Genomic DNA, 27,817 nt, shown 5'->3' on the forward strand with positions numbered 1-27,817 from the left:
AACTAAAAGTCAAAAGCTTTGTTCCCTGTGAATAGAGAGATCTGCTCTATAACTTTATCAGGACCAGGCCCTATTTCAACTAGCTGTACTGCTAGCAAGACTTTAGGGAAGGCGGTACCATTGCACCACTGTGTCAAGCCTCATGCCTCCTCATCTTACAGATGGTGGACCAAGGGTCTCATTTGGTGAGAAAGGGTGACCTTAGACTGACCGATTAATTTCTTTTGTATTGGGTCAAGGTGTATAGAGAAGCTGCATGCATCAGACACTCCCTGAGGTTCCAGAAAGCAGAGAACATAAGACTGGTTCTTGCCCTCAGAAGAATCCCAGGCCAGTGATAGAGACAGGATATTCACAAGGGAACATGCCTTGGGATCCGTGCTGGATCAGAGAACTGAGGAATGTGGAAAGAGCACAAAGCAGATAACCCAACATCTTAGTCTTATCTTCCTAAGAGGTTGCTTTTCCACCAGCAGTTTTGTAAGGCAAGCTTCTCATGCATCTATATCAATGAGTTTCACTGTGAAGTCCAGCATTTGTCACTCTGTCAAACCTTTCCAAAAGGATCACCTCCTTAGAAACCTGGATAAAGCCTTAGTCATCTTTGTTTCTCTCCTTGCACTGACTTTATAAAGCTTCAGTAAATGCAAGTTAAGCTGAAATGAATTACATTAAAAGCCGATACACTTGTGCTATATTCTGACCTGTGATTATGTTTTGCCTTTAAGATGATTAAATATTCAAACGATCCTAAACGTCATGCCTCTTGCCATCTGAGAGAAAAACACTTTCCATGATTCGCTCAACTTCCATCCCTTTGGGTAATATCGTCAAAATTGAAAAAGTGAATTAAAATTGTGAACAAAAAGCAAATTCAGCTCTTCAGGTCTTTTCTTAGAGAAATACCCAGGAGCTATTTATTTTAAATAACAACATGGACTGTCAAGTGCAAATAAGTGAAATCCAGCAGATTCCAAGAAACTCTGAAAAGTTATTTAGCTTCCAAAAGCCCTCCTTTTCCTTGACTGGGGAGTGAGGCTAAACTATTTGTAGGCACAGGGCAAAACAAAGGATACTGACATTGTTCCAAATGCCTAACACAGCACCTGAGACAAAGTAGGTAATAAAAATCAGCAAAACAAGAAAAGGTAGTTACTATTCCTTCCTATTGTGCTTACGGATTTGCTCACAGGAGAATTCTAGTGTCTTTTCCTTCTAGAAAAGAAGGGGAACCTGGCAGAGTTATAGACATTTAGAAACCACAGTGATCCTGAATACCTTAGGATTCCTGACACTCCTCAGGGTTCTGGGATTTGAACCCGGCGACTTGAACCAGTGATCCTAATCGTTATGTATTTGAACCATGGAAGGAAAATCAGGCTGAGAATCAGAGAATCTACATTCTGGTTCAGTCCCTGTCACTGACTGTCTATGTAACCTTGGGCAAAGTGTTACACAGTTTGGTGCTTTTTGGAGAGTGACACAATTTGAAAATTTCTAATCCATTCCAACCATTTTTTAAAATTCTGAGATCCTTTATCAAAAACAATCCTATATTCTCAATATATCAAGTAGATTTTAGTGTGCCTTGTCTAAATGAACAGAAGGCTTGCAATCCTATTGGTTTAGCTCCCCCTTATCCTCTTCTTGGCCTCTGAGTTCTTAGAATACTGCTGGATCTCTGAGTTACACAGTTTACAACCACTGAACTAGTCAGTAACCCAAAGTTCTTTAAGAGCCATTATTCTATGTGTCTAGAACCTACAGTTTAGACTTCAGAGCTAATAGTTTTGCCCATTTGATTACTAATGACTGCCTGGAAGGCTCTGTTAAGATGTACTGGGCTTTATCTTGGCTTAGTGAGAAAGTGCAGTAATTGATGAAGAGAGTTGATAATAGTACCAGGACAAGGAATGGTAGTATATGTGTTGTGGGTTTTGATTCTAGAAATTTCAAGTCTAGATGTCTAAAAACTTTTAGCTCATGTCGAGTTTCACTTATTACAGTGTCCTACAAGGCCCCCGTATAGCTTATGCTTGAAAATTTCCAATAAAGAGGAATCAACTACTTAACAAAGCAGTCTGCATCATTTCGGGGTCCTCTTAATTGTTCCTCCTTTGTTCATTGAACTGAAATCTGCCTCATTGTAAAGTTTACTCTACAGTAAGATCTTTGTTATCCAATTGATGAAAAAAAATTATAAAAATACCTCTTATATTTGTGTATTCAAACATGTGAAGCACTAGAAGATTCACAGAAAGTTAAAAAAAAAATTGTCCAGGGTCAAACAGGCTCTAATTGACAGAGTTAATTCCCCAACTTAACTCTTAGGGCACCAAGTTAATACTCTTTCTATTGACACTGAATGGTCTCTTTGATGGAGAAGGTGTGTGTATGTGACTGAGTAACTGAGTGAAACAGAGAGAGAGAGAGAGAGAGAACATGAATATGAATATAAATTTGAATATTCACAGGGGACATTGAGACATTCAGAGAGAGATGATTTCCAGAAGAGAATGGGAGAAAAAGCCATTTGAATCCTGAATCTCATGGCAGAAACAGGTTTCACACTGTTATTAACCAAATTGGTTGGCTTTGCCCTGTTTAAACCATGCCAAGGCAAGAAATAATTCAATGGCTTTAGTTTAATCTGGAAGCCTGACTCCCAAAGAGGAGGACCAGGACTGGGGAAGAGTGGAGATTCTTACATCAAAACAAGAAAAGGGACTTGTTTATGTTAGGTTTGCTCCAAGGTGTGGGAGCCAGGTTTAGAGACAGGACTGTCAGTGCCACACCACGCACTGAAGAGCCACACTCCATGCTGCTGCACCTGCAGCCCCTCAGTCTAGGGCAGTCCTGTGCAATGGATACACAATGGGAGCTACTAATGACCTTTTAAATTTCCCAGTAGCCATACTTAAAAGGTAAACAGAAAAGTGTACATTTAACATATCTGATTTAACCCCAAATATTATGATTTCATCATGTAACTAATATAAAAATTACTAATGGGCTATTTTCCATCATTTTATTCCTAGTAAGTCTTTGAAATATGGTGTGTATTCCACACATATGGCACACATCAATTTGGACATAACATTTCAAGTGTTCAATAACCACGTGTAACTGAATGGCTACCATATTGGACAGTACAAGTCTAGTATAACTTTCTCACTCTCCTTTTCTACCATCCCCTTGGGAAAATCCAACTCATCTCCCAAGATGAAACTTAACCACGGGCTCTTCAGGGCAGCCTTCAGTCGCTCCTCAGCGATTGGGCTACCCTGCCTTTTGGTTCGCACAGATAGCACTTTCTTCATGAGACAAAACAGAGTCCCCATGGCCTTTAGCACATTATATTGCAGTAATAATCTGTGTACTTATCTGCCTCTGCTACTCAATGCTGATTGTGTCCTATTTACCCACACACCCTCCACAGCTTCATGCAGGGCAGTGCTGATCAAAGCGGGGTCTACTGTCCAGCAGCATCAGCTGGGAGCTTGTCAGAAATACCCAAGGTGTGTTTTACAAAGCTCTCCAGATGGTTCATTTGTATGTTAATGTTGGAGAAGCTCAGATCTAGTGCAGTGGTTCTCAACCCCACATGTACTTCAAAATCATTAGGACAATTTTATACAGGGCAATGCCCATGACCTTCCCTTGAAGAATCTTCTTTCACTGATCTGTGGTGGGACCAGGTGACTGTGTATGCATGTGTGTGTATGTGTGTGTGTGTGTATGTGTGTGTGTGTGTGTGGCAATTTTAATGCTAGGGGTTTTTTTTCTTCTTTTTTTCTTTTCTTTTTTTTTTTTCTAAAGCTAGGGTTTGAGAACCTCTTGTCTTCTACACATGGAAAGGGCTCTATCACAGTGGAATGAATTATGAGTGGGTCAATAAATAAAGGTAACACAAATTTCTATATTTCTGTCATACTCTGGGAAGTACATAGAGCAACATTTAATTGTTTTTTCATAGGCATATCCCGTTTCCATCCCCGGAAGATCTTTACAAAGCTCATACTATTCCTGCTAACATTTATGAAGTTCTCTCATCCATGATTTTAGACATTTGAAAGTTATCTTGATGTGGAGAGCACTTTATAATGAATTATCACTTGTTGATTTTTGTTTTTTAGAAGGGAAAGAAAGACCCATTTGCTCTCTTTATACGTTCTTTTCACTTTCATTCCTGTGATAGCCCAGGTGCTACGGAACAGAGTAATTCCCAACTCCAATACCAAGGCTCCTTGTTCATGCTTACTGAGGGTATAACTGTCCCGGAGCTGTGACTCCAGCACCACATGAGGTAAGGGATCCACACAGCAGTGTTCCTGAATAGCACCTGGATCAAAATCATGCTGGGAGTGCGCTTAACAATATGGTGACTCCCAGGTCCTGTACCAGACCACCTAAACCAAAACCTCTGAGGTGGACCCCAGGAATCTGTAGTGGAATCAGCTCACCAGAGGATGATCATGAATGCTACTGGTTGAGAAAAATGGCCATGAGAACTGTGATGCAGGAAGATGTAGAGAAATGGAATTTTACTGCTCAAGACCCCTTTGATGCTAATTTTCAAAATAGCAATTAGCAAATCTATAACACAGGGTAAAGGGTCTGAAATGGGCTGATTAAGGAATCGACTCTTGAACATGCCAGAAAAAGTGGAATAATGAAGGAAAGTCTGAGGAAGGAAAAATCATTATCTAAGACCCATTATTTCTCCTGATTTAAGATTCTTAGAGAATTTTGTTATTGTTCTTTTAAACATATGAGTCACAAAACAAAAGGACTCAAAGGATCTAGGTATTACTTACTCCAAATATAGCAAATACTTGTGTTTACTTGTCATCTTTATATTTTCCTTGGTAAATGTTCTGTTCAAATTTTTCCTATTATTTTTTTTTAATGGGGTTGCTTCTTATTCCTATGCTTTAAAGGTTCTTTATGTGTTCTGGCTATAAGTCCTCTGTTAGTTATATGATCTGCAAATAGTTTCTCCCACTGTCATTATTGTATCTTCTGAAGAACAAAATTTTTAAATTTTAATGAAGTCCAATTTATGGATTCTTTATTTTATCAATTTTGCTCTTGGTGTCAATTTAAGGTCATAAAGATTTTCTCCTATAGCTTCTTCCAAAAGTTTTATAATTTTATATTTTACATTTAGAAATGTGATCCATTTTGAGTTAGATTTTGTATAAGTTGTAAATCATAGGTTGAAGTTCGTTTTCCCCATATGGCTGCCCAATTTTTTCTAACGCCATTCATTAAAAATAATCATCCTCTCTCCACTGAATGTTTTGTATCCAACAACCCTGCTCTACTTACGTATTTGTTCTAGCAGCTTTTTTTTTGTAGATTCCTTGTGATATTCTACAGAGAGAATCACATCAACAAGAATAATGACAGTTTTATTTTTTTCCTTTGTAATCTATATGAATTGCATTTCATTTTTCTTCCTTTATTGCACTGACGAGGACTTTCAGCATCATGTTGAAAAGGCGTGTCATGAGTAAACATCCCATATATACACTAATATGTATAAAATGGATAACTAATAAGAACCTGCTCTATAAAAAAATAAATTAAATAAAATTGAAAAATTCAAAAAAAAATAAAGAAAGAGTAAACATCCCTGCTTTTTTCCTGCCCTTAGGGGGAAAGTGTTCAGTATCTCATCATTAAATATGATGTTAGTTGTGGGTCTTTTATACTTGTTCTTTATCAGAATTCTCCTCTATTTGTAGTGTGTTGAGAGATTTGTGTTCTAGTTTTTATTCTATCACTAGGCTATCTGTGTGAATTTGGGCAAATTCAAGTCCAAGCTACCACATCAGGGGAAAAAAAAGGAAATAAAAGATATGTTGTGCCTTTTTGTGATGATCAGAAAGATAGAGATGTATGTGTATGTGTGAGTGTGTGAGTGTAAGAAAGCATTCACTACATACCAAAGAAGAAAGGAGTCATACATTTCATTAGGGTATGTAAAATAAAATATCCCCGGTTAGTTCAGTCTTGTTACGTGCACTTTCTAAATAAAGGGGGGTTAGAGCCAGTTCACTAGGTTGAAACAAGATACTTTGAAGTATTGAAAAACTCATTTTAAAAAACCTAAAAAATGACACAGAATTAATATATACTATACTTTAACCTAAGTGTGGCATATGACATTTATCCTTGTTATATTTCTGTCTGCTTTTTTCAATTCTTGACAATAGGTTAGGAACTTTTCTATGTGTTTTGCATTTTTAATCTCATAAAATTTCACAGCAGTTCTGTACCACAGGCCTTATCCCAATGTGGACCAGAATTCTTGAACTTTCAGAACGTAAGTTTGAGCTTTATGTAAGAAATTACCTTAAAAAAAAAAAAAAAAAAAAAAGGAGCTGTCCAGCAGTAGAAAAGGATATGTCTTAAGCCTGAGCTCATGAAACCTGAAGACACACTATAAGAGATTCTGGCGGAAGGGATTCCTACCCTAGGTAGGAGGTCAGACAGGCATATAAAGTTTCCTCCAACTCTAAAATATTACAACCACCACAGATCACATATAAAGCTTAAAAATGTTGACATGACAAGCAAAGCCAAGGCAGGGGTTGTCCTGAAAACTTGTCTGTGGGTCATCTGAGAGCTGCTGTCTGCTCCCCTCCTGCTTTTCTGCTATGCTCCTTCAAACCCCTCCATCCCACTAGTCCTCCAATTTTCCATGTTTTTTTTTTTTTCTCAGCACTAAGAGTAATTTCGAATTTAGGCTTCACCATGCTTACGATCAGTGAATTTGAATATGTGGCATTACCTCCCTAAATGTTATATAACTCTTCTGTTAAAAAAAAAATGTAAAAATAGTGTGGGTCATCCCTCATCCCTGGCTGCATCAGGGAAAGAAAGAGAGAAAGAGAGAAAGAGAGAAAGAGAGAAAGAAAGAAGGAAAGAAAGAAAGAAAGAAAGAAAGAAAGAAAGAAAGAAAGAAAGAAAGAAAAGAAGGAAGGAAGGAAAGAAGGAGGGAGAAAGGAACTCAGCAGAGTGCCAGGCATATAGTAATAAGTATCAATTGCCTTCTAACTCTTTTAAAAATAAAAATAAAGCAAATAAAATATATTCCCCAAAGTGCATGTTTCTAGCATACATCTGAGTTTGGCCTCAAAAGCAGTAGATTTCCCACGGACAAAGCACAAGCACATCCAATACCTGCATCCAGGTCAAAAAGAATCTCCTTATGTTTGTACATTCAACCCATAACCCTATGAGGTGGGCAGGGCAAGGATGAGTATCCTCAGAGAGTAGGAAACCAGAGCACAGAGAGGTTAGGGGGGTCTCATGGTCTCATGGCTGGTGGGTGGCAGGACCCAGGACCTCAACTCACAGTCCGGTGCTTTGATCTGCTGCACCCTTAGGTCACTATTATTTCCATGGATTATTTGGCTCATTTGTGATCTAGAATATGCTAATTATATTTTCATATATTTTTCAGATTTCATATTTATCATATATTTTCACATATTTAAGTTGATTTTATCTTTCTTGGACAGGGAAGAGCCCTATAGATACTTAAGTTGGTGCAAAATGATACTTTATCAGTGAAATTCTGTTCAAGATGTAGACAGGTGTACGATGTACAAAGGGGTCACGTGTTTGAAATCCTGGATTCCATAGCTCATTTGCAGGGACAATAGAGGTCTTGCTCACCACTGTATTTCCAGGGCTAAGAATCTTGCCTGGCACACAGTAGGCCACCCCTAAATATTTGCTGAATGAATGAACAAACAATCCTGGAAATGGTTTGTCCAGTTACTTTTTTTTTTGTAATCTTGACTATATAAAGTTTATTTTTTTTAAAGCTGGCATCATCTTATTCACCATGTGAATGCAAAATACCACGATGAGCTATGGCCATCCCTATTTGAATTACACTGAAGATGCCAGGAAATTACTAACAGGAGCCTCAAAATTGGTCACATTAACTCCCATCCCCAGAAAATTCATTCCTGAGGGTTTATTTCAATGAAATGTCTCCCTTGGGACTGGAGGCCTCTCCCCAACTCTAGGAAATAAAATGCATATGGCAGTAAGGGAGCTCAGGGCTTTTCATCTTCCCAAGCCATTAAAATGCAAATTGGGGGAGGAGGGAGCCCTGCAGGCAGATCTCCCGGGGCCCAGCCTGGTGGCCTCAGTACTCACATCCATCAGCTGTCCGCACTTCCATGTGCACCAGGTCCGCCTCCTTATCCAATCCAGCCACCGACCTGGGGAAGGAAAGGAGAGTCAGAAGCTCAGTGACCGTGAGGATGGCAGACAACAAAGTGGGGAACCATTCAGGGTTATTACTCAGAAACCCACTTTCTCAAGATGGCCTGTCTTGCATTGTGGGGACCCACAGAATATGGCGACTTGCAGCCCCTGCAGGGTGGCTCTCTCTAGCAGCTGTCACCTATAATGGTCACAACTCATGTGTCTTGGAGCAGTGTCAGGGAGTCAGTAACTCTCAAAAAAACATAAAGGAGCACAGAGTAATGTACTCCCTAGTAAAGCTGGTCTAAACCTCTGTCCTCAGCCCTTCCCCACCTTCTCTTCCACCTCCCCAGTCTTGTCACACCCGGTTATTTCCCCCACTTCCTTCCCTTCTGCCCTCCCACTTGGGGTGTGTAACTCCCTACCACGTTCTGCCCCTGGGGAAGGTGGTTTAGCCTCCGTTCTGGCTATCTGCTTCCAGACACTCCTACCCTCCTGAGTTTGGACCTATCTGTCCTTTCTTACCTCTGCCTTGTGAACAATAAATGTTTGGTGACAAACATTCAAAATCTGGTCTAACAGGGGCACAATTCTGGTGATAGGAGTGGGAAACCTTAAAGGTTGATGGTCAATAGTCAGAAAAAGGAAGGCTGAGAATCCTGACAAACTGATTCCTGTGGGCCTCCAACCTCCCACACATAAAGTCCAATCAGCTACCTCCTGCATGAGATACACAGGCCAGAGTAAGACCCAGAAAGTCAGCTAAAAAGGCAACACAGACATTAAAACATTCATGCACTAAAGACATCACATAATCCACCCTTTCCAGCAAGCTTGGACTCACAGTCTTTTTACTTTTAAATTTCATTCTAAGATTGGTTTTCTGGTTTTACAGTCCTCGATAGGGAAGAGGCAGCAAGTTAGAGAGGAAAAGGATTTAAAACAATGAGAATCAAGGTACCCAGAGAGCAAGACAAATTGAAAACTTATGAAAAACAGACCGAAGAACTCAAAACCCAATCTTCTGCATCCTAAATCTACTACACTTCTTCTGATCCTGAGGCCATAGCTGTATTACAGCACGGTTCCGTATCTGACATCTCTGCTGAGGGGCTGAAGGCAGAGAGCGGGAAGCAGGAGGCTAATGATACCAGTTTACTCTAAGAAAGTAGGGTTGCAAATGACCTATGTTAGGAAAAAGGAAATGATTTTTATTTGTTAATGATTATTGTCTTGAATGGCAAAATTTCAGTTACTTTAAAAGTTCCTTTATGTAAAATACTTCTTTCCCCAAAAAATACTGAATAAAAGAAGTTTTACTCTAATGCTGTATTTTTTCCCAGTGATCACTGATACACTATCTTTTAATTTTTCCTCACCTCATTTGATGCCTAAGGTAAGGAGAACAGGTATCATTAGTTCTATTTGACTGAATGGGAAACTGTGGCACAGAGAAATGGATATGTATCTAAGATGACACGGGGACTAGGCCAGAACTAGAGAGACTGACTGACTGACTGAGACGTCTCCATCGAGAGCAGCTCCCAGCCTTCTTGGCTCTTCTCCCCTCTGCTTGCAATGTCCTTCAGATGCAACTCTCTCCCTGCCCCTTGCCTTCTCCAGCTACCTCTCCCCTTTCCTTCAATGCTCAGTTGGTCTCATCCCTCCAGCAGCCTATCCATCCCTCATCTCACTGAAGAATGTTTATCTACTTCCACAGCATCCTAACCTTGGTAGTTCTCAAACTTGGCTGCTCACGAGAGCCCTGGGTGAGCTGTGAAACATCCAGATGCCTGGGCCCCTCCCCAAACCAATGAAATCAAAACCTTTGGGATAAGCTCAAGGCATCCGCATTTTTTAAAATTCAAATTTATTTTATTTATTTATTATTTTGGCCGCGTTGGGTCTTTGTTGCTGTGCACGGGCTTTCTCTAGTTGTGGGGAGCGGGAGCTACTCTGTTACGGTGCATGGGCTTCTCACTGCGGCAGCTTCTCTTGTTGTGGAGCATGGACTCTAGGCGCACACGCTTCAGTAGTTGTGGTGCATGGGCTTAGTTGCTCCGCGGCATGTGGGATTTTCCTGGACCAGGGCTCGAACCCGTGTCCCCTGCACTGGCCAGCGGATTCTTAACCACCGTGCCACCAGGGAAGCCCTGGAATCTGTATTTTTGAAAGCTCCCAGGTTATTTCCATGCACAGCCAAGTCTTAGAACCACTGCTTTGCATGACTCAATCACGTCGCATGTAATTGCACTTCTGTGAATTCTGTACTTGGATATAAACTTTAAAGAAGTAGGATTCTGTCTATTTATCTTTGAATCCTTGGCACCTAAGTGCCTAGTATATATTCGGTGCTACTGATGTATTTACTGAATTAATAAACAATCCAATCTGCCCATGACAATGACAAAATTCCAATGTGAAACTGACTTGAGGTCAGACACACAGAAGGGACTATATGGACACCTCTGTTCCACAGCCTCCCTGTTTCTTTATAAGCAAGTTGGTATTCTTAGAACTAAAGGCCTCTCAGGTATTATTCTTCTATTCTCCCCCAAGGTCAATGGCAAGGTAGGATGGTCAGAATTGGAACCATAATGACAGTCTAACTATGGGCATCAAGCACTATGTTCTTTAACAAAAGAAAAGTCCTTGCCTCTTAGGAGCTTGAAACAAGGCAAACAATACCAATAAAACAAGGACAGAAACTGCTCCTTCATCCAGGATTGCTCACTCTTTTCCACCTATCTAAATCTTATACACCTTTTAAGGTTAAAACCAAGAATCAAGTCCTCCTGGAAGTCTTCCTTGATTACTCTAGCTCTCCCACCTTTGAACTGCTAGAGAATTCAGAATCAAGATTGAACATCCTCCAGCACTCGTATTGTTATTAAGTTGTGTGTTTGTTTCTCTGGAGTTGGTCTTGGCTCCCGAGAGTGGACACCTGTGGTCATGGTTGGCTTAGCACTCCTACAACCCTTCCATTTGCAGAACTGTTCTACCCAACTCACGCCATGTGCTTTGTCCAGGGTGGTCAATCACAGGATCCCATCCCTCTGATGCCCCAGGATGGTGCATGATCCAGCGTGATCATGAGACATCTTGGCTGTGGTGGTCAGAACATGCCAGGACAGTTTAGGGGACTTCCTGAGGATTTCTCTAACTGAGCTGGCAGGAAAAAACTGCCTTTCCTCTCTGATCATCAAGTCAGAACTCTTGGGAGAAATGTTCCCAGCCTGACAGGAAGAATAGGTCTAAAGGAGCAATGTAGATATACATAGAAAAAGAAAAGAGAGTTGACATTGGGACAGAGAGTTTAACAGAGAGACGGGGCTACAAAGGGTGATAGGAAGATAGTGGGCAAGACAGAGATGAGATAGACACACAGGAAAGAGAGAGACAGACAGACAGAGATTCAGAAAGAAACGGAGAGGGTAGACCAAAATGGCAACATAGGAGACCCCTGAGCTCCCTTCCTCCCATGGATACACCAAATGTACACATGGATGTAAATTCCCTCTGAAAGAGATCCAGAAACTAGTTGAGTAACTTCTACACATCAGATGAATAAGAAAATACCCACACCGAAAAGGCTAAGGGTAGAAAAGGCTAAGACACACTCTCACCATAAACTGCCCCCCGGCACATGACCACACAATTGGAAGTGAACCATCAGCTCTCATATTCTCCCTGAGGAGCAAAGGGTTTGGAGCCCACGTCTAGCATCCCAAATTTTAAGACTTGCAACAGAGGGACAGCCCCTAAAACACCTGACTCTAAAAGCCAGTGGGGGGCTTCCCTGGTGGCACAGTGGTTGAGAGTCCACCTGCCAATGCAGGGGACATGGGTTCGTGCCCAGGTCCAGGAAGATCCCACAGGCCGCGGAGCGGCTGGGCCCGTGAGCCATGGCCGCTGAGCCTGTGTGTCCGGAGCCTGTGCTGTGTGTCCAGAGCCTGTGCTCCGCAACGGGAGAGGCCACGACAGTGAGAGGCCCGGGTACCGTGAAAAAAAAAAAAAAAAAAAAAAAAAGCCAGTGGGGCTTGTGTCCCCAAGACAATAGCAAACAAAGAAGCAGTTCTTAATGGGTGCAGGAGCACTGATGCAGCTGTTGCCCCAGGGCTCAGTGCAGAGGGAGCAGGCAAAATCACCCATCTCCCCGTCTTTCCCTGAAAGTGTTATCTGAATACTATAACAGCTGCTGCCTGAGGGCCCGTCTTTTAGCTTAGCAGGCTACTAGGGACTGCATGTGAATCTCCCCAGAGACAGAGAAAGCCAACAAATATCCCTCCCACCTTCTGCCTCCGGTCCTCCCCAGGTTGCCAGTATCTCCCTGGAAGGAGCTCATACATGACTGCACCCTAGCTTTTAGGGCTGCCACCTATGAGATGGGTCCCCAGATTTCCTGGCTTTGACAGCCAGTGGAGCTGCCATTCATGAGTCCCATGGAACTGTAACAAACAAAGAAGCAGTTCTTAACAATCTATCTCACTGAGGTTGAGCACAGAGGAGCAGACAAAAAAAAAAATGCCCAGCTCCCAGTCTTTCCCTGATAAAGGTTTTTATGTGGATACTTTCAAAGCTGCCACCTGAGGCTTCTAATTTAGCAGGCACCTCGGGGCTGTGATCCTCCTCAAAGACCAAAAAAGGATGCAGACACTCCTCCCATCTTCTCCTTCCAGGCCACTCCAATAATAAAACCAAGTCACCAGTGTCTCCCTGAAAGGAGGTTGTATACATATCTGGCACCCCAGCTCTTGTGACAATTTCATGAAGGATGAGCCCCTGAAACACCTGGCTCTAATAACCAATGGGCCTTACATTCATGAGGCACAATGACTGCAACAAACAGTTATTAATGGGCACAGGAGCACACCCACCCCTGCAGCTATATACCAACAGGAAGCACAGAGGGAGCAGGCAAAAATGCCATTGCCTTGTTTCTCCCTGGAAGGGGCTTAATTACATACTTTCTTAGCTGCTGCCTGAGGGTCCAGCTTCTCATCAGCCTGCATCTAGCTGCTGACTGCACTCCTCCCCTTGGATCACTGTCTTGGCACACCCGTAACTACTGGGAGCCACTAAGGACAAAGAAGGAGGCTTGGACAATCACAAAAGTTTGAGAGACAACTGGGAGCTCGGTCAAGCTGATCAATGAGGTTCATCTCCTACAGGAGATCACTCTGTCAAGACTGGGAGACACATCTTGTGCTGATCTATCTAATGCTCAGAGATCAACACAGAGTCAAGAAAAAGGAAGGAACAGACAAATATGTTACAAACGAAAGAAAAAGATAAATGTCTAGAAACATATCTTAATAAAATGGAGGTAAGTTATTTATCTGGTAGGGAGTTCAAAGAAACTGTCACAAAGATGCCTACCAAGGTCAGGAGAGCAATGCATGAAGACAGTGAGAATTTCAACAAAGAGACAGAACTATTAAAAAGTACCAAACAGAAATCATAGAACGGAAGAAGAAAATAATTGAACTGAAAATTCAATACAGGGGGTCAAAAAAAGACTAGATGAAGTGAAAGAAAGAATCAGTGAAGTCTAAGACAGGGAAGTGGAATTCATACAATTAGAGGTGCAAAAATGAAAAAAGAAAAAAAAGAGTGAAGATAGCTTAAGGGACTTATGGGACAACATCAAGTAGACTAATGTTCTCATTATAGGGGTCCAAGAAGGAGAAAAGAGAAAGGGATAGAAAACTTATTTGAGGAAATAATGGCTGAAAACTTCCCTAACTGGGGGAAGGTAAGAGACAGCCAGAACCAGGAAACACACGAAGTTCCAAATAAGATGAATCTGAAGAGGACTACACAGATACATTATAATTAATGTATATGACCAAACATTATAATTAATGTACATGACCAAAAGCTAAATATGAAGAGAGAATCACAAGAACAGAAAGAGAAAAACAATTTGTTACATACAAGGGAACTCCCATAAGACTATCAGCATACTCTTCAGCAAAAACTTAGCAGGCCAGAGGGGAGTGGGATGATATAATAAAAGTACTGAAGGAAAAAAACAAAAAAGGGGCCTCCCTGGTGGCACAGTGGTTGAGAGTCCACCTGCCGATGCAGGGGACACAGGTTCGTGTCCCAGTCCAGAAAGATCCCACATGCCACGGAGTGGCTGGGCCCATGAGCCATGGCCGTTGAGCCTGTGCGTACGGAGCCTGTGCTCTGCAACGGGAGAGGCCACAACAGTGAGAGGCCCACATACTGAAAAAAAAGAAAAAAAGAAAAAAACCTGCCAACCAAGAACATTCTACCCAGCAAAGTTGTCTTTCAGAATTGATAGAAAGATAAAGAGTTTTCTAGACAAACAAACACTCTAGGAGGTCGCTACCACTAGAACAGCTTTACAAGAAATGCTAAACGGAGTTTTTCCAGCTGAAATTAAATAACACTAATTAATAATAGAAAAATATACAAAAGCATGAAATTCACTGGTAAAGGTAAAAATACAGTTACTTTCAGAATATGCTATTATTTTAATGGTGGTGGGTAAATCATTGATAAGTCTACTACGAAGGTTAAAAGACAAAAATATTAAAGTTATAACAACATTAATTTGTTAATGAATACACAATGTAAATGATGCAAATTGTGACATCAAAACATAAAATGAGAAAGGGGGGGTGCTTTTGTATGTGTTTGAAGCTATTAGCACAGACTGTTATAAATAGAAGATGTTTTATCTAAGCCTCACATTAACCATCAACCAAAAGCATATAGTAGGTACGCAAAAGAAAAAGAAAAAGGAATCCAAACTTTCCACTACAGAAACTCATCAAATCACAGAGGAAAAGAGCAAGAGATGAAGCAAGGAAAAACGGTATTACAGAACAAGAGAACATTTAACAAAATGGTAATGGTAAGTCTGGCCATCAATAATTACTTCAAATGTCAAAAGACTAAATTCCCCAAACAAAAGACAAAGGATAGCTGAATGAATAAAGAAAACAAGACCTAACTATATGTGCCTCCAAAAGACTCACTTCAGCATTAATAAAAACATAGATTGAAAGTGAAGAAATTGAAAAATATATTGCATGCCCATGGAAAGAAAAGCAGAAGAAGCTATTCTTACATCAGATGAAATAGACTTTAAGCCAATAACTGTAAGAGACAAAGAAGGTCATTGTATAATAAGAAAGGGGGCAATTCATCAAGAGGATATATTATTTGAAATATTTATGCCAATACAGGAGAATCTAAATATATAAAGCAAGTATTAAAAGATCTGAAGGAAGAAATATCAGTACAATAATGTCAGGGGACTTCAGTAACCCACTTTTACCAGTGGATGGATTGTTCAGACAGAAAGTCAAGAAGGAAACATTGGATTTAAGCTACACTTTAGACCATACGGACCTAACAGACATACAGTAGTCCCCCCTCTTATCCTAGGTTTCACTTTCTGTGATTTGAGTTACTGGAGGTCAATGTGGTCCAAAAATATTAAATGAAAAATTCCAGAAATAAACAATTCGTAAGTTTTAAATTGCACGCTGCATGAATAGCATGATGAAACACTGCACTCGCTCCATCCCACCTTGGAAGTGAATCATCCCTTTGTCCAACACATCTTGCCCATTACTCATTTAGTAGCTGTCTTGGTTACTAAAGTGATTGTCAAAGTATCACAGTACTTGTGTTCAAATAACCCTTTTTTTAGTTAATAATGGCCCTAAAGTGCAAGAGTAGTAATGTTGGCAATTCAAATATGCCAAAGAAAAGCCATAAAATTCTTCCTTTAAGTGAAAAGGTGAAAGGTTTCAATTTAATAAAGGAAAGAAAAAAAATGATATGCTGAGGTTCCTAAGATCTACAGGAAGAATGAACCTTCTATTTATGAAACTGTGATGAAGGAAAAAAGAAATTCATGCTGGTTTTGCTGTTGCACTTCAAACTGCAAAAGTTATGGCTACAGCACATGGTAAATGCTTAGTTAAGATGGGAAAGGCATTAAATTTGTACAATAAGATCTTTTGAGAGAAAGAAACCACATTCACACAACTTTTATTACAGTATTTGTTACAATTGTTCTATTTTATTATCAGTTATTGTTGTTAATCTCTTACTGTGTATAATTTATAAATTAAACTTTATCATAGGTATGTATGCATAGGAGCAAAACATATTATAGAGGGCTTCCCTGGTGGCGCAATGGTTGAGAGTCCGCCTACCGATGCAGGGGACTCAGGTTCGTGCCCCAGTCCAGGAAGATCCCACATGCTGCGGAGCGGCTGGGCCCATGAGCCATGGCCGTTGAGCCTGCGCGTCTGGAGCCTGTGCTCTGCAACGGGAGAGGCCACAACAGTGAGAGGCCCACGTACCGCAAAAAAAACCCAAACATATTATAGAGGGGGTTCAGTACTATCCATGGTTTCAGGCATCTACCGGGAGTCTTAAAATGCATCCCCCATGGAAAAGGGGGAACTACTGTATATAGAACATTGTATCCAACAGCAGCAATATCACATTCTTCTCAAGTGCACATGGAACATTCCACAGGATAGATCATATGTTAGGACTCAAAAAAGTCTGAATAAATGTAAAACGCTGAAATCATATCAAGCATCTTTTTCCAACCACAATGGTATGAAACTAGAAAGCAATTACAAGAAGAAAAGAGGAAATTCACAAATATATGGAGATGAAACAACATGCTCCTAAACGGCCAATAAATCAAGGAAGAACTCAAAAGAGGAATCAAGAAATATCTTGAGACAAATGAAAATGGAAACACAACATAGCAAATCTTACAGGATGCATCAAAGGCAGTCTAAGATGGAAATGCATGGCGATAAATGCCTACATTAAGGAAAAAAAGACCTCAAAATAAACAATCTAACTTTACACCTAGAGAAACTAACAAAAAAAAGACTAAACTAACCCTAAAATTATTAGAAGGAAGTTAATAACAAAGATCAGAGCAGAAATGAAAGAAACTGAGGCTAAAAAGACAATAGAAAAGGTCAGTGAAACTAAGAGCTATTTTTAAGTTAACCAAAATAGACTAATCTTTAGCTAGATTTACCAAGAAAAAAAAAGACTCAAATAAATAAAATTATAAATGAAAGAAGAGACATTATAACTGACACCACAAAAATGCAAAGGCTTATAAGAGACTACTATGAACGGTTATAAGACAACCTATTGGACAACACAGAAAAAATGGACAAATTCCTAGAGACATACAATCTACAAAGACTGAATCATGAAGAAGCAGAAAATCTGAACAGACCAGTTACTAGTAAGGAGATTGAATCGATAATCAAAAACCTCCCAACAAAGAAAAGTTCAGGGCCAGATGGCTTCACTAGTGACTTTTAACAATCATTTAAAGAAGAACTAATACCAGTCTTTCACAAACTCTTCCAAAAAGTTAGAAAAGGAAGCAATACTTCCAAACCCATTTTACAAGGCCAGCGTTACCCTGATACCAAAGCCAGTAAAGGATACTACAAGAAAATTACAGATGATGCAAAGCTCCTCAACAAATGATTTAGCAAACTGAATTCAACAGTAGAGATCTTCCTCAACTCACGATAGGTTTATGTTCTGATGGACCCATGGAAAGTTGAAAATATCAAGTTGAAATGCATTTAATACACCTAAGCTACTGAATATCACAGCTTAGCCTAGCCTACCTTAAGTGTGCCCAGAACACTTACATTAGCCTACAGGTGGTCAAAATCATCTAACACAAAGCCTATCTTATAATGAAGTGTTTAATATCTAATTTAATTTATTGAATGCTGTACTGAAAATGTAAAACAGAATGGTTAAATGGGTACAGAATGGTTGTAAGTGTATCGGTTGTTTATCCTATTGGTTCTGTTTCTCTGGAGAGCCTTGATTAATACAACTTGTTTCTTAGTCCCGCTCCAACTTTGCAGCCCGTTTATCCACATAAGCCCATAATGCACCTTTGTGAGTGTGTCTGCATATTTATCTGCTTAGGCCACCAACTACAAAAAGAACGGGTCTTATTAATATACAACCCATCAGACAGTGAGCTTCCTAAGGACAGAGACTTTAATTATTTTTCTCCAATAGTTTCTACCACACACAACTCAGGATTAGGCATGCCTTCAGACTAAATGATAGGGATAAGAGATTTGTGCTTCAAAGCTGCTCTGTCCCTGGATCCAGAGGGAAAGAGATTAAGTTGCTCAGCTGGCCAGAGGTGGAGGAGCAAAAGATGTTGGGTGCTGAGGGTAAGGAGAATACTCTTGCCCTTGTCTAGCTCCCAGAGGAACGCCACTGCCCACTTTCTGCGGTACTGCTGGCATTAGCCTAGAGTTTCTCAACAATGGCACTGCTGACATTTTGGACCAGATAATTCTTTATTTGGGGGGCTGCCCTATGCACTGTGAGATATTCAGCAGCAGCCCTGGGCTCTACTAGATGCAGTAGCACCCCTGCAGTTCTGACAACCAAAACTGCCCCCAGTTGAGAACCACTGCCTTACCTGGACACACTTAGCTGATACCTGAACTCTGTGCCCTCCCTGCTAACAAGGCAGCAAATGTAAGCAGGCAGAGATTTCACGTCCTCACCTAGCCCTAACGCTGCTGAGATGCCCACCAACTCCAACTACTCTGGACCACAGCATCTCACCAGAAAACTGCCTGACACTTGCCAGGTGGAAGCAGTCAGGTCCCTAATCTTAAAGCCCCACGATGTCCCCACTTCTAAACACCTAATGAATGGAGCGTGCACACAGATACAGCAAGCAAAGAAATACGATACATATGCAGATATTTAGCGATTTGTTTGTTGTTATTGTGGGGGCGAAGCTGCAAGGCGTAAACTTGTGGAAATGTTTGGAAAAGCGCATGTGGTAATAATGATAAGTGTCAATGGATACTGGGACCATTCACATGCCAGGTATTGTGTTTGATGTTGTAATTCATTATCTGAATTAGTCCTCAATGTACCATTCATCTAATTTTCATCTTCAGTAAAATGGGGATAATAAGAAAGATTAAGTTACATACCTCAACTCACACGATCATAACAATTCACAGATATTGAGAGTACTTTATGTCAGGCACTATTTTAAATGTAAATGCTGATCTCATTTAATCCACATATCAATCCTATGAGTCTGGAATCATTCTTTCTCCATATTTTAAAAGGGCCCAACTAGGCATTGAAAGCTTAAGCAACTTGCCGAGAAAGTCCACAGCTAGGAAGCAGCAAAACTAGGGCTTGAACCAGACAGGTGGCCTTGAGTCAGGAGCTTAACCTCCCCTGTAAGCTGACTCTTTCAGCTGCTGAGAGGAGAGATAGGCTTTGAACCCAGTCATTTCTCCCAGAGTTGAGGATCATAACCATGGTGCCCCATTGCCTGCTCTCCCCATACATGTAAGTCCATCAGCATTGTAGGAAATATAAATGTGTTGTGTATACATATTCTACATCTCAGAAAATTTTGGTTCTATTTTACATGAACTGGGAGTCACTCATACTGGTGATAATCAATAAGAAGAAAAAGTTGGGAATAGAAAAAGGATGTTGGGCTGATGGTAGAAGAGTAGCAGATGGAAATTTTGGCAGAGAAGCCTTAAGAAAGACAAATACAGTTGAGGAAAGGAAAACTGGGGACTTGGGCTTGACTCCCTTTTAGCTCTTTGAGGATGGAACAAGCCAAGACATGTATAAGAGGGACTGTGAAATTGTCATGAGTCTATGGGAGGGGATGAGAGGCACGCCTGCTCAGATATGCCAAGCAGGTTAGTAGGTGCCCGTGACACCTCTTCCATCTCTAGCAGCCAAGTTCCTTCACATTTCCAGGACCAAAATGGGGCCAGGGTGGACCAGAGGATGAGAAACGGTATCTAGTGCAGAACCAGCCGTGGCACAGATCAAGCTCCCTGTGCTTATGTTTGCAACAAAGGAAAAATGAATTTGCAAGCATCCTACTGAAATCACAGGAAAGGAACCTCCCTGAAAGTTTCTAGAAAGTATCAGATGGTAAAAAGCAATTGTATCAGTACATGTTATTACTAACGCAAAATGAAAACAAGTCATCGATAGTGCCTTTCTTTGGTAATGTTGTATTCCTGGTTTTAATTAAGTGACTATAAAACAAAATTTAATAGAACAAAACAGAGTTAAAGTATCAAGAACAGATATGAATCTATGAAAGGCTTTACGAGTATTTTTAAATTCCTCAATAGTGAATTCTTCTACCACAAGTTTCTTCTGAAAGCTAACACCCATGATTGGAAAACAACTAATCTTTTCCAGTGGATCTTCCCAGTCTTCCTAAAGAAGAGAACTAGGATCAAACTTTGTGCAAACTCCCCATCACATTTTGCCCACATACGCCAATAAGGATTTTTAGTTTCCACATCTGTAAAATGGGACTATAATAATACCTGCTTCATAGAGTCCGGGGGGTCAAATGAGCTAAGCAGTAAATACTTAGAACAGTGCCTGACACACAGAAAGCATTTTTTACCTTTTAGCTGTTATTAATTTTCATTTAAGGGACAGTATGAACTAGTCTGCTTTCCTGCCTGCCTTCTTCCCTCCCCTGTAACTTCCTTCTACATTTGTTAAGTGGCTAATATAGTCACAGCATTGTTCTATGCACTGGATAAGAAAAGTTCTGCTACCAAGGAGCTCAGTTCAGGCACCGTTCTCACTCTCCAGACTGGTTTATATCACAAATCCTGGGAACCCACCCTTGATAAGGGCTCCTGTAAGGCCCCATTCTCCTCTCCAGTGGATAAATCATTACACTGGATTGCAAGTGCTTTTGGTTTTTTTTTTTTTTTTTTGGCGTATGGGACACAATCCTTGACCTCACCAGCTTTTGTTGGTTCTATTTTTTTTGATTTATCATCTTTTAATTTTAATTAATTTTAGTTTATTATTATGGCTCTGGAAGTCAGAAGCACAAAATCAGTCTCACTGGGCTAAAGCTGAGGTGCCAACAGGACTGGGCTGCTTTCTAGAGGTCCCAGGGGAGAATCCATTCCCCTGTCTTTTTCAGCTTCTAGACACTACCAGCACTCTGGCTCATGGCCTCATTTTTCCATCTTCAAAGCCAACAACACTGGGCTGAGACCTTTGTATGTTGCCATCTCACTGGTCCTCTTGCTGGTTCTTATACCAACATTTCTTTCACAGTGAATAATAGACCATCAATAAATACGTGTCCAATGAATGATTACAACACTTTCATTCAGGCATACAAACTTCCTAAAGCCCTCAGTAAGCCTTCAGCTCACGTCTGGGTCTCCAAGAAAACTTTTTTTATGCTCAAAAGCAGGGGTCCCCAACCCCTGGGCCTCGGACCGATACTGGTCCGCAGCCTGTGCCTGAACTATGCCCGCACCGCCCCCGTCCGTGGAAAAATTGTCTTCCACGAAACCGGTCCCTGGTGCCAAAAATGGTTAGGGACTGCTGCTCAAAAGAGATCTCACTTTCCTGTCTATGTTCCAGATCATTTTTATCATGCAGATTGCTCAACTGGTGAGAAAAGGCGGGGGGAAAATCTATACAGACCTGAATAATGTGTGAAGTGGTTTCCTCCTGGGGATATTTCATTTCATAACAATTACCAAGCTCAGCACCAGCACACAAGAATCATGTGAAAGTCTGAGAGGGATTATTCTCCAAAACTGAGAGCCTTCCTGAGTTCTGAGCAAGGACCAAGGACACAGGGAACAAAAGGACATAAGGAGCCATGGCCAAGCCTCCAAGGAAGAAATTGAAATTGGCTCTTGGAACAGCATGCTCACAGATGTTACGACGGAAGTACCTGGAAAAGGTCAAGCAGCTTTCAAACTTATTTTCCAGCAACCAAACCCTCTGTTCAAACACAGTCTCCAAGTCCTAACACGTGAAACAGGTCAAACAGGAAAGTATCAGAAACCGAGAACGGCTCACTCAGACACAACAGTGCCCAAGAGAGCTGGATGCAGCAACTGTGGAACACCGTGATCTCTTTCCACCCCTTCACTTAGTAGATTGGAAATTTCACACAACTGTCCAAAGACACACAGCTAGCTTGTGTCTAGAAGCCAATTCTGAACTTCAGGCCAGCCTCTTCGTAGCACACGTGCCTGCCATGAGGAAGTGGTGGGCCTAAACTGCTGTATGCTTTTCTCTCCTTGTGGATGTGAATCCCGGAGCAAAACCTTCCCCAGAAATAAGAAAACTGGACATTGGGGTACGCATGAGAGAGGTATTGAGGGTAAAACACTGATGAAGTCCAAAGGACAATTGCTTGACAAACTGATTCGCTAGACTGTTAAATTTCAAAATAATTTTATCTCAACATGTTTCTCCAATTCACACCACAAACATTCTCCCCCTTGATGTCTTGGCTCAAACTGCCCCTCCACCTGGAATATTCCTTCTATCCCACTCTGCATATTCCCTGCTTATGGCCCAGCTCAATACCACTTTCCATGAAAGCTTCCTGACCCTGGCTGGACATTATAATCCCACGGGGACCTTTCTAAAAATACTGAATGCCAATTCACAGATCCCAATTCCATAAATTCTGGTTTCATTGCTCTGGAGCAATAATCCCCTTACATTTTAGATGCATCAGAATCTTTTTGTTAAAACACAGATGCTGGGCTCTACCCTCAGAGTTTTGGATTTGAGAGGTCTGGGGTGGGGCTCAAGAATTTGCATTCTTAGCAAACGCGTAAATGGTATGATGATAATGGTCAGGAATCGCACTCTGAGAACCACTAGCCTGAGTATAATCCAGGGATCAATAGCTTTTAGATGCTCCTGGGTGATAAGGATGTGCAGTCAGAGTTGAGAATCACTCATTAGAGCTCGAAAAGCAACCTTCACGAATCAAGCTGAAAAGCCTTTCCTTTTTATGTATCAGTGGGGTAGTTAAGAACGTGAATTCTGGAATCAGATGCTCTGAGTCAGTCTCAGCTCCAGCAGTTACTCACCGTGGGATCACAGGCAATTAACTCAACCTCTCCTTGCTGCATTTTTCTAACCTGCACACTGGGGAGATGATAATAGCACCCTTCGCATTGTTTTTACGAGAACTAAATGAACTAAATGCATATAAACATTTCTAATAGAGAGAGGCTTATATCAACACTTAATTCTATATAATGCTTACTATTATAGCGCTCACATTATGTGCAACTAATACTTTTTAAGTGTAACAAGTATTTACTGAGCATCTAATGTACCAAAAATTTTATTTTATTTTTTTTGGCTGTGCCATGTGGCATCTGGGATCTTAGTTCCCCAACCAGGGATTGAACTTGAGCCCCCTGCAGTAGAAGCGTGGAGTCCTAACCATTGGACCACTCAGGAATTCCCCTTTTATTATTAATTTAATATGTTATCTCACTTAATCCTTAAACAAACTTTTGAAATTGGTAGTATAATTTTTTTTTCAGATGAGGAAATGAAAATTTTGAGATGTCAAATTGCCTAATCATTGGTACAGAGTGAGACAGAGATGGAGCCTGGATTCAAACATGGTTTGTTTTACTCCACCATCAATTATCTGTGTACCTGAATTGTTTTCTCCTTCTTTATTGTACTATCTTTAAAGACAGATTCTAGATCTGATTAAATTATTTTTCCACTAGTGTCTAGAACTGTGCCTTGCTCTGTATTATTAAATATCTGTTGAATAGATGAATACACAAATGAGAGCAGTAATAACCCCAGCAATATGTTTAAGATAAATGTTGAAAATAGCTCTATAAAATGGTGAAACAGACTTCATTCATTCAATTAATCTCTAGGCAGTTAAGTAAATAAAGCCTTCATTTTCCATTATTATGCATTATTTCCACCATTTATCCTCAAAGCAATATTAGATCTTCCAAATACAGTAATCTGTGATTTTCTTGACAAATGCACGATCATCCTGTGAAAATGCTAGGGCAGTGAAAACTCAGGGATCTTATCCAGTTCAAATGAACATGGTTTCCGTGTCTTGGCTATTGTAAATAGAGCTGCGATGAACACTGGGGTACATGACTCTTTTTGAATTATGATTTTCTCAGGGTATATGCCCAGTTGTAGGGGTGGGATAGTGAGGGTGGGAGGAAGATGCAAGAGGGAAGAGATATGGGGATATATGTATATGTAGAGCTGATTCACTTTGTTATACAGCATCAACTAACACAACAATGTAAAGCAATTATACTCCAATAAAGATGTTTAAAAAAAATGAACACAGCTCCTCTAGTGGGCATTTTGGGAGCTCTCCTCCTAAATCACAGTAATCCCCGCCTCTGTCAACTGCTGGGCCCTCCCGATCCACAGATTTCTACGTGCAGACCCCCACGCCTGTGTCAGTACCATATGGCTCTGTCCCTTGTCTAAAGCTGATTAGACCAGGGCTAGACCCACAAGCCAAGCTGGGTCTAAGATATTTGTTTCCGGGGCTTTCGGATTGCTTTGAGAAACTACAGCATGAGACACAGAGCAACTTGCCTTGGACACCTTTACCTGTTCTGCCAGAAAGAAGAGAGAAACAGAGATGGCAGATAGAAAGAAAGCACTCTGTGAGATTCCGGAATAGGGTCCTTTGTGAGCTCTAAATGCATTCCTTTTCTGGGATTCTAATAATTGTTTCTCTCTCTCAATACTCTAGCTTAAGTTAGTTACTGTTTCTCGTACCGCAGAATCATTACCAACATGCCCCCTGAAAGTTGCTCAGCATGTGCAGGGCCATTTCCTGACACTTCGATTAGCTACTATCCCTTCAGCACTCTGGTTCTCCCAGCAAATTAAAAGGGCTACTGACTACTATACCAGTGTTTCTCAAACTATGGTCTATGACCCACTAGTGGGTCATAAAATACATCTAGTGGATCACAACCCCTATTATTTTTTTATAAAACAAAATGAAATGGAATACAAGATATAACAGAGCATCTCATGTGGTATACTAAGTATTTTTCATGGAACTTTAAGATATATAAAAAGACAGGTTTATACAGGGTCATAAGTATAGCATTTCCTACCAGGGAAGCAGTACTGACGGAAGAAAGGAAGGAGGGAGGGAGGGAGAGAGGGAGGGACGGACGAAGGGAGGAAGGGGGGAAGGGAGGAAGGAAGGAACTACATGGTCTAATTTAATATAATATCTTTCTAAATCCTAGATGGCTAGAATGAAATTCAGCGGTCACATGAACTATTTTCAAGACAAGGCATACACACATCAAGAGGTCACTTGAAACTGATGAGGAGTTTGAACTCAACTGAAGAATCTCAGTGAACCGTAGCCAACACCACACAACATGCTGGCAGTAGCAATTTGAGGGTGAGCTTTGGTCACTGGGGTTTTGTGACTGTGCTAATGTAGCGACAATCCATGAGGCTTTACCTAAATACAACTGAATAACTGGTCTGCTAGGAATACAGACAGTAATCCCTTGGCAAGTACTTACTGAATACCCACTATGTGTCAGCATTTAGGGGACTGCCAGCCAGCCTACCACATGGCCCATTTGTTTGCTGTATACATGTGGGCTATAGCCTAGCGTAGTTCTAGTGAACAAGACCGTATCATATGACACACCTTAAAAAAGGTTACTCATAGAAGACCTAATAATCCTATTAAACAGACCAAGTACATTGCCACATTTGTAGAGTGGCTGCAGAGAACCAGCAATGCCCTTGTTCCCAGCCATTAGATTTTGGAACATCCATTCTCAGAACCTACTACCTATCTCCTGAGAGTACCTTTAATAGGTATTTATAAGGTAACACATAAAGGGAACTTCAATGAACTTGCGGTCTTGTTGGAAATTTGCAGTGGATCAGATGGGGTTTCATAGAGATGGGAAAACAAGGACCAGGCTTGAAGAATGTGTGGGATTCGAAAGTCAGGAAGGAGAGAGGGATGCTATGGCCCACAGCATGATGGTGCAAATAGGCACGCTGTGGAGAATACTGAACAGCAGTCATAAGAGACCACTTTGGAGACAGAATAAGAAAGAATTTGAAGGCAGTTACAAGCTGCTATGCCAGGAATTATGGACTGGTTCCCACAAACTAAAATCTGCAACATTCCCTACATATTGGTTATACCATGGGACAAATGCTTCTCTTTCCGAAAGTATATTCACTTTATTTCTTTAGAACTTAATTTGTATTAAAGCAACCTTTATAAACTGTTTACTTAGAAGAATCTATACTGTTAAAATGTTGCTTTACCTTTATTTATTTACTTTTGGTCTACAGGATGTGCTTAAAATATCATGGGTTGGGACATGCGTGAACCCCCAGTGGCGGCGCTTTGTGGAGATACTCTCACTACCTCATTCACTGAGGGCCTGAACCAATACCCATGGCCACTCAGGAGGGGTGAAATGCAAACTCAGAACAAAGGGAGTTCCCACTGACCTGTCCCAAACCACCCAACTCTGCCATGTGAGAAGAGACGAGACAGGTGTTTGGCAAGAATTTTCATGAACACTTGGATGCAGAAGGAGCATCTTTCTGTCATCCCCAGGATCGTGCTGCAGGTCTCTTCTGGGCAGATGACCACACTAACTAAACAGTTCATTCAACTTATTCACACACTGAGCACCTGCTAGGAGTCTGGTACAAAAAGATGATATGGGAGAGAAGATGCCAAGAGGAGTAAGATGAGGTTTCAGCTCTCCCTCCAGCAGCTCAGACTGATACAGGAAACGGAGGGAGGCAGATGTTTATAAGAAAATACGGCGCATGCTTTCAGAATGGAGTATTCTGCACAGAGTATTCTGACAGTCTGCAAAGCAGTGGGTCTTTAAGTGAGTAGAAAGAAGGGGTACCTAGATGAGGCACAGATGGTTCCTGCTGGCCCACCAGTGTAGCCCTCTGGCACCCAAGGCAAGCACTTCCCAACCGTTTCCTGTGTGTCTGGCATGGAGCCCAGCAGTAAAATGAGGGTCAGGAGCCAGAGGCAGTGAAGGGGTTGAAAAGTGGGGTAGAACATACTTTGAGAGGGAAATAAGTTAATAAAGGTATAGAGACCAGTTAAAGAAAAGCAATTAGGAAGGAAGAAAAGTCTCAGTGCCCCACATTTCCCAAGTTGGAGCTCAGGATGACACAGTTCATGCTTTTTGGGGTTGCACTGATCACACTGGATATTATTATTATTATTATTATTATTATTATTTTTGCGGTACGCGGGCCTCTCACTGTTGTGGCCTCTCCCGTTGTGGAGCACAGGCTCTGGATGCGCAGGCTCAGCGGCCATGGCTCACGGGCCCAGCTGCTCCACGGCATGTGGGATCCTCCCGGACCAGGGCACGAACCCGTGTCCCCTGCATCGGCAGGCGGACCCTCAACCACTGCACCACCAGGGAAGCCCAACACTGGGTATTATTTTTAACTCGTAATGTGTTATTAGGACAAGAACTTGTCTCTTCTATGTCCAGTGGTTAAGAGAGGAACCAAAGTTCAGTCCTAGATTCTAATTCTGGCTTTACACCTATTAGCTGTGTGACCTTGGGCAAGTTACTTAGCCTCTCTAAAACTCGCATTCTCTTATAACAGCCGAAACTTCCCCATTTCGTCTTGATGAGGATGACATGAATTGGCACGTGTACAC

At 41.2% G+C, this 27,817-nt stretch overlaps 1 protein-coding gene across 1 annotated transcript in view; it reads right to left on the bottom strand.

Moving 5' to 3' along the window:
- SORCS3 (sortilin related VPS10 domain containing receptor 3) overlaps window positions 1–27,817 on the bottom strand; it is a gene marked incomplete at both ends in the record, with an annotated part of 607,736 nt that overhangs the window by 148,806 nt on the left and 431,113 nt on the right. The window contains one exon of the mRNA XM_081251544.1: window positions 8,182–8,246. Within this exon, the coding sequence (XP_081107670.1) occupies window positions 8,182–8,246 (65 nt within the window). The remainder of the gene's footprint in view (window positions 1–8,181; window positions 8,247–27,817) is intronic.

This window comes from Mesoplodon bidens (genome assembly GCF_964165515.1).
Source record: "Mesoplodon bidens genome assembly, chromosome: 1".
NCBI classification, from domain to species: domain Eukaryota; kingdom Metazoa; phylum Chordata; class Mammalia; order Artiodactyla; family Ziphiidae; genus Mesoplodon; species Mesoplodon bidens.